This window comes from Botrytis deweyae, assembly GCF_014898535.1.
Source record: "Botrytis deweyae strain B1 chromosome Unknown BDEW_003, whole genome shotgun sequence".
Lineage (NCBI taxonomy): Eukaryota > Fungi > Ascomycota > Leotiomycetes > Helotiales > Sclerotiniaceae > Botrytis > Botrytis deweyae.
The window spans coordinates 261,276-275,918 of NW_024066210.1; the positions used below are offsets into that span (position 1 = coordinate 261,276).

The window sequence follows — 14,643 nt, forward strand, 5'->3', positions numbered from 1 at the left end:
TCGAATTAGGGATGTCTCCGGAAGGGGAGCAATCGAATTGTTTCTATATGCAACTGAATTATATGAGCCATAGATTCTAAGATCGTAAGTTAGGCGCGTGATTAAGATTAGACCGAGTCTAGAAGCACAAAAATATATGAACATCGATGATTGCTCTTTATCTCAACCCTTTTAAATCTACGGGGTGACATGCGTCAAAAAAACAAGGGGAATCACCTAGCGTTCAGTGGTTTCCCAGCTTCAAAATGCTACCGTGGCATAGACAGAGGGCCCAGGCTCCGGCTGGGAGATGTGGACGACGTCTGCATTTATCGATCATGTACAAACCTTCGACAGAACGTGGCTATACTAGCAAAATATGTGAAAAGAATCTTCCGTCGAGGTATAATAAACAAGGTAGTCTTCATATCATAGAAAATAGAGATGATTTACATTGCGAGACATAAGCACGACGCCAACCTAGTATGTAGGGTGGATCGGAGCTGTACCGTCCTCCAAGTCGCAATGGGATCAGCACTGCGATGACTTGGGGTCTGATTCGATAACAACTTCATCCACAAACAGCGCATAGTATAGACAAACACGTTGGTAAAGACCTGAAACTAGAAAATCATATTTCCATCCTAGCCGGGATCGCTAACGGGCTCCCAGCGCAGACTCTGCGTGAGATAATGATTACATGCTTTTATTCAGCCCTTCTTTGTGATGCGGGGGTGTGGTACGCAGGGCCTACTAAGTCGATCAACTGCGATCAAGAAGGTGCTCAGGTAGTAGTAGATATTAGACTATGCAACGCAATAAAATTTGCAACAACTAGCTTTAGGCTTTCAAGTCGAAATATCTACTTCATGGCCTGACCACGAAGACCGGCTCCTGAAACGCCTGATACGCTCGCGAATCGAGTTCACCGCATTCCTAATAACTAAAAAATATAATAAAGAAAGCATATGCTCTAGAGGCTGATCAGTAAAAAAGAGGTGCGGGGTAAAACAAATAGAGAAAATGGAGGCGGGTGTAAAGGAAAGGGGGTGACTGTCATAAAAAATTTGCAGGAACGCGGTAAGGCACCATACTCTATCAGATATTTCTGAAGATCTATTCTAGTAAGGCAAAATAGATTTCATTAATTTCATAGCATCACATTTAGAAAATCATTTCACGTCTTTTGAAACTAGTTTACCATTCTTCGTCTTCAATCTCATCAAACATCAACTAAAATCCACTCAATTAACCTGACTCCAACCGAATCTTCAAACCCATCCGTCCCGCCCTATATTGAAATTCCGATTGGATCCATACCCTCCCGAATCTGGTTCTCGATCTCCACGATTTTGATCTGTAGAAGATCCAACCCGTTCATTGAGAGGCCCAAATCTTCCCCTCAAAGATCCCCTACCACGACGCTGTGAATGATTTCCTCGTCTATTTGAAGTACCACGAGCTGCCGATAGCGCCGGGTTCTTCTTGTAACAATCTCTCTCGTCATGACCAGACTTTCGACAGAAATTACAATATTCTCCATTCCTCGGTCTGGATGATGATCTACCACCTGATTTTGATGATTGGTGAGAATCATTATTTTCGCTATGATCGGCATCATCATGCATCAGTCCATCTTGACCTCTCTTTCTCGAATTTCTGCTGCTATGAGTACGAGCTGAAGAAGGTGTTGGAGTCATCTTGGGTGGATTTCTTGCATTGATAGCAGATTCTTGACTGCAATACCCAGATCCAGATGCCTGAGTACTAGATCCAAACTTAGGTGCTTGAAAATTTGACCCAAGCTGAGGTAGTTCGGAACTCGATCGAGGCCCAAACATCGGCATTGGGGAATTGGGACCAAACATAGGCACTCGAGAGTGTGTTGAAGGCGCAAACTTTCGTGGTTCCGAATGAAATCCAAGCTGTCCCCTGTTGGAACTAGACTGTGACGTACTTGATGAAGTGTTCTCAAGTGCACCTCGATTCTGTTGATTGACATCGGTCACATTGACATCAGATGTATCCCAGGAGTATCTTGGTTCAAATTCGGGAGCATCTTCATCAAAATAATCCTCGGGGAGAGGTGCTGGCTGGGGCGTAATTCGAACATAAAAAAGCATGTATCGACCACCATTTTTAATGGACCATCTCTTTCCCAATTTTTTATATTCGGCTTTGGCGACGAATTCCTTGGGTTTTCCTAGAGGGGTAACCTCTCTGCCGCTAGGGTGGTATGTGCGAACGTCATCTTGGATATCATTCCCATTTCCCAGTCTGACAACGGCACATAAAGCATAAACGTGCTTTTCCTTGTTATGAATGATTATACCGCCAGTGTCTTTAAGCTCCCTTGTTACAATTCCACCCATCTCAAAATTTCGAAGCTCGGATATGGACCTCATAATCATCTGGGGTTCATATAGAACCTTGAAAAACCATGGCTTGGCTGCGAAAAATATCCGTCGTTCGTTCCCATATCTGACAGTTTTAAAATGCCTATCAATGAATGCATCCAATTCCTTAACGCCATCCCATCTCAATTCATTAAACAAATGAAGAGAATCCGGTTCTGCGATGGCTCTTGTCCAAGCTGGATCAGGTTCATCGGGGTATTTCCGTAGCATTATGTGGCTTGCGATGTCGAAGTGAGCGCCTCGGAAAAGATTTTGTAACTTCGGATGCGCGAGAGCATCTTCAAATGAGAACTTCTTTTCCATGATATCATCAAAGTGAAGCTCATGAATTCCGTGAACAGACTTGAAGAGCTTTCTTTTGATGTCCCAATCCTGAATCTTATTTTCACCAAGATTCATCCAAGCAACTTTGTATACCTCGGTCTCCTCGTCGGTAATCTGATCCTGGGGAACACACAATTCTGGGTGAAAACTTAGAAGTTGGCGCAAAACCACCAACATGATATCGATTCCATTTGAACCGGTATTGGCGTGATGATCGGTCGTCGAATCGCGCTTGGATTTAACTATCAAGCCATCATCTGAAGGTCCAAATCCTTCAAAAGGTCGAACTCCTCTGAAACAAGCTGCATATTTGCGCGTATTTGCAATGTACCGAACTCTCATATCAACAATTTCTCTTGGCTTTTCGATTTTCAATGGCTTAACGGCTTGTAAGCTTTCCACACTCGGTCCCACGCGAAATTTCATCATCTGATTGTGAAACTCTTGTTCACTTCCTTGATTTGAACCAAATAAGAACCCAGCTTCATGCAACGGGATCTTGCAAATGTCTGTTGCATATTTTTCTGTGTTAAGTTCATTCCAGGTCGCATTTGATGGCACGCGCCTGCTATAATTTTTGCTATCACCTCTTGATGAATCCATTGTGAATATGCCGACTTCTTTTCTTTGAGTGAAAATAAAATGTGAAAAGAAAATTTCCTTGGGTCGACTGGATGTTGAGATTGCTGTGTCATCAAGTACCTAGGCGAGCAAGATTATAGAGAGAGAATAGAAATGATGTGGAAACACTCCCAGAAAATGCGATACTCAAAATCCACTTGAAAAGCAAAATAAAAATATTACAATTTTTATAATAATACATATTCAAAGCTTAATCAGTTCCTTTGAAAATATATCTTGCATTTTCTATATATCTAAAAACGTTAGAAAAAACTTTATATCACTTACTTGAAATATGATTCACAGAGAAATGGTTTCACAAATCGATTAGGGAATAAGTCTAACAAAATATCCAATATATTGTTGCATAATAAACTATTTTATACTATCTACACTATCATTTATATCCTCTAATCCCTCCCTCCAGAGCTTGTACTTGAGCCCATACCTCCGCCTTCACATTCAGACCAGCTCTTTCTCGGAGCTGAGGTGGTGTGGTGGGGTGATGAAGCACCTTTAAATTTTGGTGTTGAGATTGATGAAGAAGTTCTAGAATGGAATGATAATAACATTAGAATATGCATGTCTTCCCTTTGATTGTGTGCTTGTGACAACCTAAAAATGCCAAGATACCTAGATTGAACTTGTAACTGTTGTTTTGAGAAGGATACAGATGGCGCAGCACCTGCGATGGTAAGTCCTAAATGTCAATATTATATTCCGTCTAATAAAGAGCTAGCTAATGTACCGGAAGAAGCTACCATTCTCTTGTAGAATCTAGTCTCTCGCCACAGAACTCATCTTTCCTCTTAGTACAGTATCTAAAATGGCATGAGAGTAAAACAGTTGTGATTTTCGAGGCACAAGAGTAATTAAAGGATACTTGGGGGCATGAGAGTAGATTCCAGTAGAAAAAAAATCAATCGAGCTTGATGAAAATTTGAAGCGAATTCATACTATTTTTGTATACACCCAGGAAGTATCTCGCCTAAAAGAAAAAAGAAAAAAAAAGTATCGTCCTAGACCACAAGCCCGCACAACAGAAAATAAAATTTCACGAGATACAAGCAACCGCAATGCCTCGTACGACAAGAGCATCAGTCGCTGCAGGCGAATCAAATTCCGCAGGACCTCCCTCCGAAAATCATATCGACTTACCACAAATTAATATGGAACTGACTCCACCACGAAATCATCGATTTAGACCATCACGCGCGAAATTGGAAGTCGCAGAAGCCACAGAGACCGCAGAAGCACCAGAAATTGGAATTCCCACCGTTTCTTGGGTAAAGAAAAGTAACGATTTGGAAATCCCTGACGTTGCAGGAGGTGATTTATATGGCGCAGATTCGGATGACCTTCCAGAGGATCCAATCTCCACGGCATCGAAGACTGCTCCTTCCAGGAGGGTGTCGAGGTGGAAAGGAAAAGGGAAGAGCATGGTTGTGGATGAAGATTTCCATAATATTAATGGTTCCTCTGATTTGGAAGATCTTACACGCGATGAGGATATGCTTGATATTGACCAGGCTGCAGACAGTAATTCGGATTCCGAGCCTCCAAAATGGACAGATGACGATCAAATCTTGTTGGATGCCACATACCCGCAAGAACTTGCCCTTTGGTGGAGATGTAAGGAGATTTTTGACTGCGCACCTCATGATTTATTTCCAAAAGGTGTAAAGGCATCCAATGGACATTGGGAAGGTTACCATTGCAAAGATCAAGATAGGTATATCAAGAATGATACATGCCTTACCGGAAGCTTCTGTGCAACTTTATCGGAGCTTATTTGTTATCCATATTTTCGGAAGAATAAGGGATATGTCAAGTACGCTTTATCCAATGCCATTAAAGCTAGGTGCGGTGACAAGGCTCCAGTTGGAATGGCGGATGGATATGATTCTTCTGTGGACTGGGACAAGAAGTTCAAAGAAATCATCAAGGATTTACAAGCTTCGGAAATCTTCTTTGATAATAGACAGACGGAGATTGTCGAACATGTGCTTTCGACGCATATGATTGGAGACCTTCCCCCACATTCAGGATTCTTGGATATGCCTCGCCTCAAAAAGATTGCAAATAATTCCAGGGCTGTGAAAGAGACGTGCGACTCGAATAATTTGATGAATATCGACCTTCAGAACATCATCAAAGCTTGGGATTCTTACAACCAGGAAGGCGGCTTAAATCTTCCATCCATAAAAGCATCTCGGGATGTCTACGACAAGCAGCACGGACATGCTAAACATGGAACGAGAGCTAAAATCCTCGGCTGGAAGAAAGCCTGGATTCTTGAAAAGAGACAGAAAGAAAAAGAGGAAGCTTCAAGGTCAAAGCCTCGGGCTCTTGTTAGCTCGCCATTGCTTGGTGGTTCGCCGGATGTAGATGACCCATTCGCTGATCTGGTGGAAAATGATCAATCTTCCATGCAAACCAGAGTCCCCTTCATTCAAGACCCATCTAATTCCAAGGGGAATCCATTATCAAATGCTGATCCAAGGGATTATGAAGACGATTGTGCCATGATGGGTGGCGATGATAGGATTTCGGATGATGGTTTTGCAGTCCAATCTTGTGGTTCACCAGCTAGCCCAATCGCCGATTGTCAAGAGAATTTTGTGGTCGATGACAGTCATAAAGCTGGTGTACAAGATGTTCATGGTAGCACCCAGAAGATCGTTTCACCAGATGTTCTTGATCAAACTCAGGACATCTCGGTACAGGATGATGTCGAGAGAACTTCAAAACTTATCGTACAAGGTTATGATATGTTCTCAGACGATGATGTCGAGGGTGCAGATGATGTTGAGTTCTCTCAGCATGAGGGAGATGCCGAGATTCAATTAGGGCTGTCAACAATCCAGAGGAGCTGTTGAAGTATCATTGTTGAACAACAAAAATGATGACGTTTAGAACCTTATCGAAAACTTTGCATCAATCACTTCAGATTTCCCAATTTATGCCGACAAAGATGTTGATGCGAAGTCTCTTGGAGGGGGACCTTGATGAATCCGGAGGGGCGGGGGGTTATGAATGAGGTCCTGGGGGTTGGTAAAGGGGGGCCAAGAAGCCATTGAGACTTAATAAAGTATGGGCATACTCTTACAGGAGATTCTGGAGGAGCTTTGTGGATGGTATTAATGGATGTGTATGTAAGAACCTGCCATCGCTCGTATCAGGATGCAACTAGTCTAATAAGCGAGCGAGCTAAATGAAGATCTTCAAAGCTAAAACATTATCCATTCTTTCTGTTATATGATGCAATGTTTCATCGTGATTAAGGTGTAGGATCTTAATTCAACTGCATATATAATTGTGATACTTTAATCGATGAAAGTTATGAGTTTGGCCTTTGATATTTGAGATCTTAGTATATGAATAAATCCTATCGCTTTCATTCTTCTTTCCGCCTATTCGTTTCTAATATGATTGCCCGTAGACATCTTGTTGTTACATCAAGATAATATTAACTGTGAGATTTTTCAAGAAGGGGATAGTGAAAAGGTAGAAATCATTAGGGGATGAACCTTCAGAGGCAAAGCGTTTATAACCGATCTACATACCGACCTACACGCCCACCAACTCACCAACCCACCCAGAAATCAATATCTCCCAATCCCAAATCCAATCCCAAATCCAATCCCAAATCCAATCCCAAATCCAATCCCAAATCCAATCCCAAATCCAATCCCAAATCCAACGTCCAAAAACTCAACACTCCCTAAGCCGCCTCCAGCCTCCAGCCCCCCAGCAAGCCCTTTCTTCTACACGAACCTCAACCAATAAAATAATATGTAGACTACGAAAAACCGAAGCACTAGAAATGACACTGACACCGACACCGACACCGACACTGACGTCAACTCCAACGTCAACGCCAAGAACTCTAGATCTTATATATAAAGTTTTTAGGCTTTAGGCTTTATGTTTCAACCTCTAGACTTCAGCCTCTAGATTTTAGCCTCTAAACTTCAATCTGTACACTTCAGCCTCTAAACTTTAGCCTTTAGATTTTAGCCTCTAAACTTCAATCTAGTTTTTAAACTTCAGCCTCTACATTTCAGCCTTTAGACTTCAGTTTTTAGACTTTGATGTTTAGATTTCAGTTTTTAGACTTTGATGTTTAGATTTCAGTTTTTAGACTTTGATGTTTAGATTTCAGCTTTTAGACTTTAATCTTTAGATTTCAGCCTTTAGATTTTAGGCTCTAGAATCTATAGTTTTTAAAATCTATAATCTAAAAATTTATAATTTAAAAATCTATAGTATCACGGGGCAGGCAGGCGGGATCAGGAATCTATATTCGACGGTGCTAATAACAGTAGGTACAGGGTGTAGACTAAGACGTAGCTCGAAGAGCTACGATATAGGATCTTCCAGAGTGAAGATATACAGAATTTTCAGATGTAAGCTAGCCCAACAGGGCCTAGCTTACCGCTTATCGGTCACGTGTATCAACACCGTGACATACAGCCTTTATAATCTATAATTGTTAAAATTCATAGTTTTTAGAATCTATAATTTTTAAAATTTATAACTTTTGAAATCTATAATTATTAAAATCTATAGTCTTTAAAATCTATAATTATTAAAATCTATAGTCTTTAAAATCTATAATTTTAAAGAATTCAGTCTCTAAGCTTCAGCCTTTAAATTTCAGTCTTTAGACTTTAATTTCTAGACTTTAGTTTTTAGACTTCAGTCTCTAAACTTCAGTTTCTAAAATCTATTCTATAGTTTTTAAAATCTATAAAGTTCTATAATCTTTAAAATCTATAATCTTCAAAATCTATAGTCTTTAAAATCTATAATCTTTAAAATCTATAATCTTTAAAATCTATAATCTTTAAAATCTATAATCTTTAAAATCTATAATCTTTAAAATCTTTAATCTTTAAAATCTATAATCTTTAAAATGTCTAGTCTTTATAATCTATAATCTTTAAAATCTATAATTTTTAAAATCTATAATTTTTAAAATCTATAGTCTTTAAAATCTATATTATAGGAATAAAGAATCCAACAAACTCCCCCCCCCCCCCAAAATACGAAAAAGCATGAGATAAAACCTATCAATCTCTCTATATAACCCCGTATATTTCAGGCTTTCACTCTTGATCTGTTATCTGGAAAAAAATCATGATAAGGAGTATAAAGAAGAAGAAGAGGAAGATGAGGATAATAATACTGAGGAAGAGAAGAAAGAGGAGGAAGAAGAAGAAGAAGACCTCTACCCTATCCACTTTGTTCTTTTAATTATGCTATATCCACCGTACTCTTCCCTCTCAATCTCCTTTCCTACTCCTCCTACTCCTCCTACTCCTCCTGTAAGGGCGCACGTGCCCAGAGGGCACATAACCGGCTACACTAGCCATTTTAGCTAGCTTCTCAAGTATAAGTTGGAAGCTTCACTTTCAACTTCCTTTTAGCTCTTCATCAATAATTATATTATTCAAATTAACACTTTTCTTTTATTTTCAAATTCTTTATAAAATTATTGATTTACTTTCGAATTAAACAGGAATTATTAAATATACAAATTAAATCAAACCCACTCCCCGAAACACTACTATAACAATCCACAATACTATCTAGGTATACCCTGAATTACTTATAAACTCTATATACTATAAAAGAAGGTTGATAAATCAAATAATCAAATTAAAAAGATGATTATCAGAAATAGGAGATTGCAAGGATTATTAAAACCAAAGGTACCATCTAATTTATTATCCTCTAAACGATATAGAACCCCTTAGTTAAAATAAATAATAATCGAAAAATTATATACAGAAAAAGCTATCAGATAAAATAAACAATCAGAATTAAATATAAACCAAAATGAAGAAAGAACAAATTATTCAAACCTCCAAAATCGATCTAAGGAAAGAATTAATATAAATTTTCGAATAAATAATCAAAATGAAAATTCTCTATTATCCAAATTAAGTAATACCCTTACTCTAATACATTTTTATTTATTATAATCAATTATTATTAATTGTTATTATTAAAGTATTTTATAGAAAGATATAAACAATCAAATCATTATAAAATAAGGGGATTCCTTACTCTACTCAAATATATTAAGAGAATTATAAAGAATTATAGCCCAGCAAAAGAGATAATTGGAGGTATGGGTTGAAAAGGATAGAGAAAGAGAGATAAAGATGTTAGCAATAGAATATCAATTAACAACATTCACATATAGTGTATCGATTAACAATATTGTAAAACCTGACAATCTACAATCCTTTGTGAATGAAAAAGCCCCTACAGATATTAGATCAAGCAGATAACTACCACCAGGCAGAGCAGCCCCTCATATGAGTTTTGTTAATAGATCGCAAAAATTCGTATAAGACGATTTAATTGTTATAAATGATCCACTCACTTATAAAGATTACATACAAAAAGCCCTGATAAACTATAATACAAAAGATATAAAGCCTATAGACTAACCAATATAAAAATCATTATTTGGCTGGTTTAAAACCGATTGTATAATTGGTATTAGCTGTAAGATATAATACAATTCGATAAAAAGATTATATATTATTTATTGGAAGGGGAAAAGGATTTCAAATTAATCGAATCTCTTTGAACTTACTTTATGATATTTAGTTTATTATTAAGAAATAATAATTGTAATGTTAGTATATTAGCTATCTAATTAAGAAATCAAGTTTTGAATAATATTAATAGGAATGGTGAATATTACTTAATAGAAAAAAGAGCTTATTATTATCAATGTTAAAAGAATATATTATAAAGTTTGATGTCGGACGAATTCCCTTGAAGTATATAATCAAAGTTGTATCTAAATAATAATTAGAGGAAACTCAGGTATTACACGAAATCTTTTTTAATCAATTAATAAATTTTCTTTATTTTTTTATAATTGAATCTCGGTTTTTCATTGAATAATTATTAATATAATAATATCAATATTATATAATATTTTTATAATAATAGTAATTTACAAGTATTACAATTATAGGCATACTTTGAAATATAAAGTATTATGGTTATAGGGGCAATTTGGGATATAAAGTATTACGATTATAAAACTTTATTTATATAGGAATAATAGAAGAAGTATTAATCAAATTGAATTTTAATAAAGTTTTTGCAAATTTTTCTTTTTAGTTTTTAATTTTTTTCTTTTTCCTAATGAAATAATTAGGGGCTTATTTACAAAACAAAAATAATTGTAAAAGTGTATATGTCTAAAGGGCATGTGATCAGCTATACTAGCTATTTTAGCTAGCTTCTTAAGTATAAGTTGGAAGCTTTGCTTCCAACTTTCTTCTAGCTCTTTATCAATAACTGTTGGGATAGGGATCATGTGACTGACCGCGCTAGCGCATGCGCTAGCGCCCCCGCACTATAGTATATACGTTCGTAGCCTTTAGCTTTTAGAATCTTAAGCAATATTATAACAATATAAATCATTAGTACTATATTACTTCACTATCCTTATAGTGATATCAATATTGATTAGTGATATTATAGATTAGGAACCTGGTATCTTAATTTCAAATGTAATGTGGGTTTGTGATTAAAATTAGTATTTCTTTGAAGAGGTATAAGCTTTTATATTAAAGCAATATGATTTGATATTTGTTCTTATGTAAATAAGGATTGTTAGCAATATGGTAATAGTTCTTGTATTTAATATTAATCTAATGTGGTTTAATATTAATAAATGAATTTAGTTGGTAATATGGCGATAATCCTTATACTCAATCTTAGTTTATATTTTATTCTTCGAAACAATGTATATTGAAAAGTATAAACCAGTAGTTATCAGTTTAAGCTAAGCATTATTTTTTATGAATAAATATAATTTTACTGAGTTTGGCAAAATTATATTTAAATATCTCATCTTACTTTATTATCTATTTGTTATTTGTTAATATAATAGAATCTTATAAAAACAATTCTATGGAGTATAAAATTAAATATAAGAATAATACTGGAAGTGTAGTAGAGTCTATTATATTATTAGTTATTATAATTAATGATTTTAATATAATAATTGAGAGATAATAAGATAATCTAATTAATTTTATAAAGTAAGTAGATATAAAAGAGGTTAGGGATTTTTGTAAGTATAAATTTTATAAATATCAATGATCAAAGTATTACGATGAAGAGCTATAATTAGATTACTTTTATAAATTCGAATACTTCAATTCAGAATATTTTCAAGCAATTAATATATATTTTTTATACAAACTGAAATACGAATTATATTTGTATAATATATTTATTACAAAATATGAAATCTGTATAACACAATCTGTTTATAATACTTTAATTAATATAATTCAATTACTATATAAAAAATAATTAAATAAAAAGATTATGGATATATTTACAAAAAAGGAATTTATATTTCAATCAAAAAGTATATAGAAAAAAATAAATGAAAAAGATATTCAAATTTTTATATATATATTACTAAAAAAACCTGAGATATCTCAAATAAGCAGTTAATCTGAATTATCAGATTTCAATTAATACAAGTTATTGTAGTTATTAAATATTTTATTTCAAATTATAATAATCTCAGAATTCAGTTTTTTAAATGATAAAGAAAAAGATATTAATATTAAATAAAAAGTATTATTAAAATTATTAGTATTTTATTATTTTGAATTTATTCTCTAATCTAATATTAGATTTTTATAAGAAAAGAGTGAATTCAATTTATTTATATACTTATTTTATAAATAAAAGAAATGATTATCTTTATAATTAATTTCATATAAATAGTTTTGATCTAAAATATCTTTTTAATAATCTAAATCTTTATCATTATAACTATATCTATTATTATAAGAAAAAGGTAATTAACTATTCAGTAATCCATTTGGTAGTAATAGTAGTTCGAATAGAGAAAAAGGAGGAGATAATGAAAATAAAGAGAACGATTTCCTATAAGATAGTTATAATGAAAATCCATAAGATGGTTATAATAGAAATCTATAAGATAGTTATAATAGAAATCTACAAAATAATTATAACGGGAATAGTAATAGCGGAAATAAAGATAATATAGAAAAAAAAAGAGGAAAAGGTAATCTAGAATATAATCATAATATTCTAAAGATCTTTCTAAATCTATTACTAAAAGTTATAAATATCGATTAACTTTTTAAAAATCTTATAAAACTCTATAACAAAAATAATAAATATAGTAAGCAAAATAATAATTTCATTTATAAATATAATATATTCCTCAATAACTATTAACAAATTGATATATTTAACAATCTATTCCTAAAAGTATTTTCTATTATATTTATCAATATAATATTTGATTTCTATTATACAAATTTAGAAACTATATCAATATTAATATAGGAAATTCATAATTTGTTTATAATTATATTTGAAAGCCTTAAGTATAAAAGGAATATTATATAATAATAGAAAGCTATTATACTAAAGAGTGTAATAGTACAATCTGAGAATAATAGGAAATCAATTATTCATTATTTATAATAAATAATAATAAGATTATATTACTTGTATAAAGAATTTAGTATTGTAATTAGGATAAATGATTTATTTTATTAAAAGATTATTAATATATATATATTAGTATTAATATACTTTCTAATTTATTTTTGTTTAACTAATAATATATTAAATCTTTTTGAAGAATTTTGTTCAGCTATTATAATATAAAAGCTAGCTTATTTAAATGGGAATATAATATTTTATATTAATCGAAAATATTAATATAGAGAAGGATATAATTAGAATAAAGGTTTTAGATGAGATAATTAATAATTATTCAAATTATAAACTAAAAAGAGATATTTTATTTATAAAAAGGATAATTATTGATTAATTTGATATAATAAAAAGAAATATAACAAATTATAATATAAATATAAAAAGTAATTTAAGGGAATTAATAATAGTTTTAACAAAAGTTTTGAATAGTTTTTTATTGAATATAAAGGTTTTAATTAAAATTATAATAAAAAATCTGATTCTGATATTAATAAAGAAGTTGAAGCTTATTTCGTTTAGTATAAATTTCAAGATTTGTTAATATAAGAATTATAATTAAGCTTTATTATTCAAAATAAATTTATTAATAATAAAGAGATTACAATGAAATTAGTTAATAAAACATTTATCTATATTTTGATATATCAAATTCAAAATAAATCTATATTTATAAATAAATATAACTCGAAAGAATTTAAGAATATTATTATTAATATAGTTGTAGTATAATAGTTTATAATAGGATTTAATCAATATATAGTATATAAAACAATTATCAAGAATATTGTTTTAAATATGAGTAAAACAGAAATTGTAAATATAATATTCGGAATCGAAAAAACTAAATCTTTTGAATCAATTAAGCTTTATTTATTTCTAGAAATTATTGAATTTTATATTATGAATATAGAAATACTATTTCTATTATTATTTAACAATATAAATTATCTTGATATATATTATAATAATATTATTAATACTATTATTGTAAGGATAGGAGAGAGTTATTCTTATATTCGATATAATAAGTATACTATTTTTTTATAACAAATAAATATATAGTAGTTTATATAATAAACTATTAAGAATAATAAGTATTACCTTATCGATATAGAATTATAATAACTATATTATTACTTTAATTATTTATTAGTATATAGGCTTTTACAAGTACTTCAACAAGCTGGTTATAATAATATCTCAAAAATCGAGATTAATAAGCTCAATAAGTTCTATTAATATTATCAAAAGTATAGGAAATCATTAGATTGATTTAAGTTCAATTTATGAGATAATATTGATTTTAATTATTCAATTATAATTAATGTAATATATATTGATATTTATTTTATTTTATATATTATTAATAAGGGAATACGATTTCAAACTATATAATAACTAGACAATATTATCATAAAATATACTTTCAATATACTTCGAAAATACTAAATGAATATTTATACTGGTTTATTAGATTTTATTATATATAATACTAAAAAGAACTTTGTAAGCAAAAAATTTGTTTAATATATTATAATTATATTAATAAGAATAAAAAGTATATCAATTAAGGTATATTAGTTAATTAGTATAATTGAATATTATTATATAATCATTAAGAGAATATACATTATTATTTCCAATAAGCTTAATAGCTTTATTATAAAAAAAATAATACTATAAATAGCTATAAAAGTAGTAAATAATACTACAAAATTAAACAAATTAATTCTAATATTTCTAATCTTTAAAGTATATCTATAAATAT

General features: G+C 31.8%; 2 protein-coding genes across 2 annotated transcripts; one reads left to right on the forward strand and one right to left on the reverse strand.

Moving 5' to 3' along the window:
* Window positions 1-1,250: 1,250 nt before the first annotated feature.
* Window positions 1,251-3,323, reverse strand: EAE98_001473 (uncharacterized protein; the record flags this gene model as incomplete). Its single annotated transcript, XM_038949092.1, has 1 exon — window positions 1,251-3,323. The coding sequence occupies one exon, from the start codon at window positions 3,321-3,323 to the stop codon at window positions 1,251-1,253; it is 2,073 nt and encodes a 690-aa protein (XP_038814077.1).
* A 1,094-nt stretch (window positions 3,324-4,417) lies between these two features.
* Window positions 4,418-6,220, forward strand: EAE98_001474 (uncharacterized protein; the record flags this gene model as incomplete). Its single annotated transcript, XM_038949093.1, has 1 exon — window positions 4,418-6,220. One exon carries the CDS (start codon window positions 4,418-4,420, stop codon window positions 6,218-6,220), a length of 1,803 nt encoding a protein of 600 aa, XP_038814078.1.
* Window positions 6,221-14,643: the final 8,423 nt, after the last annotated feature.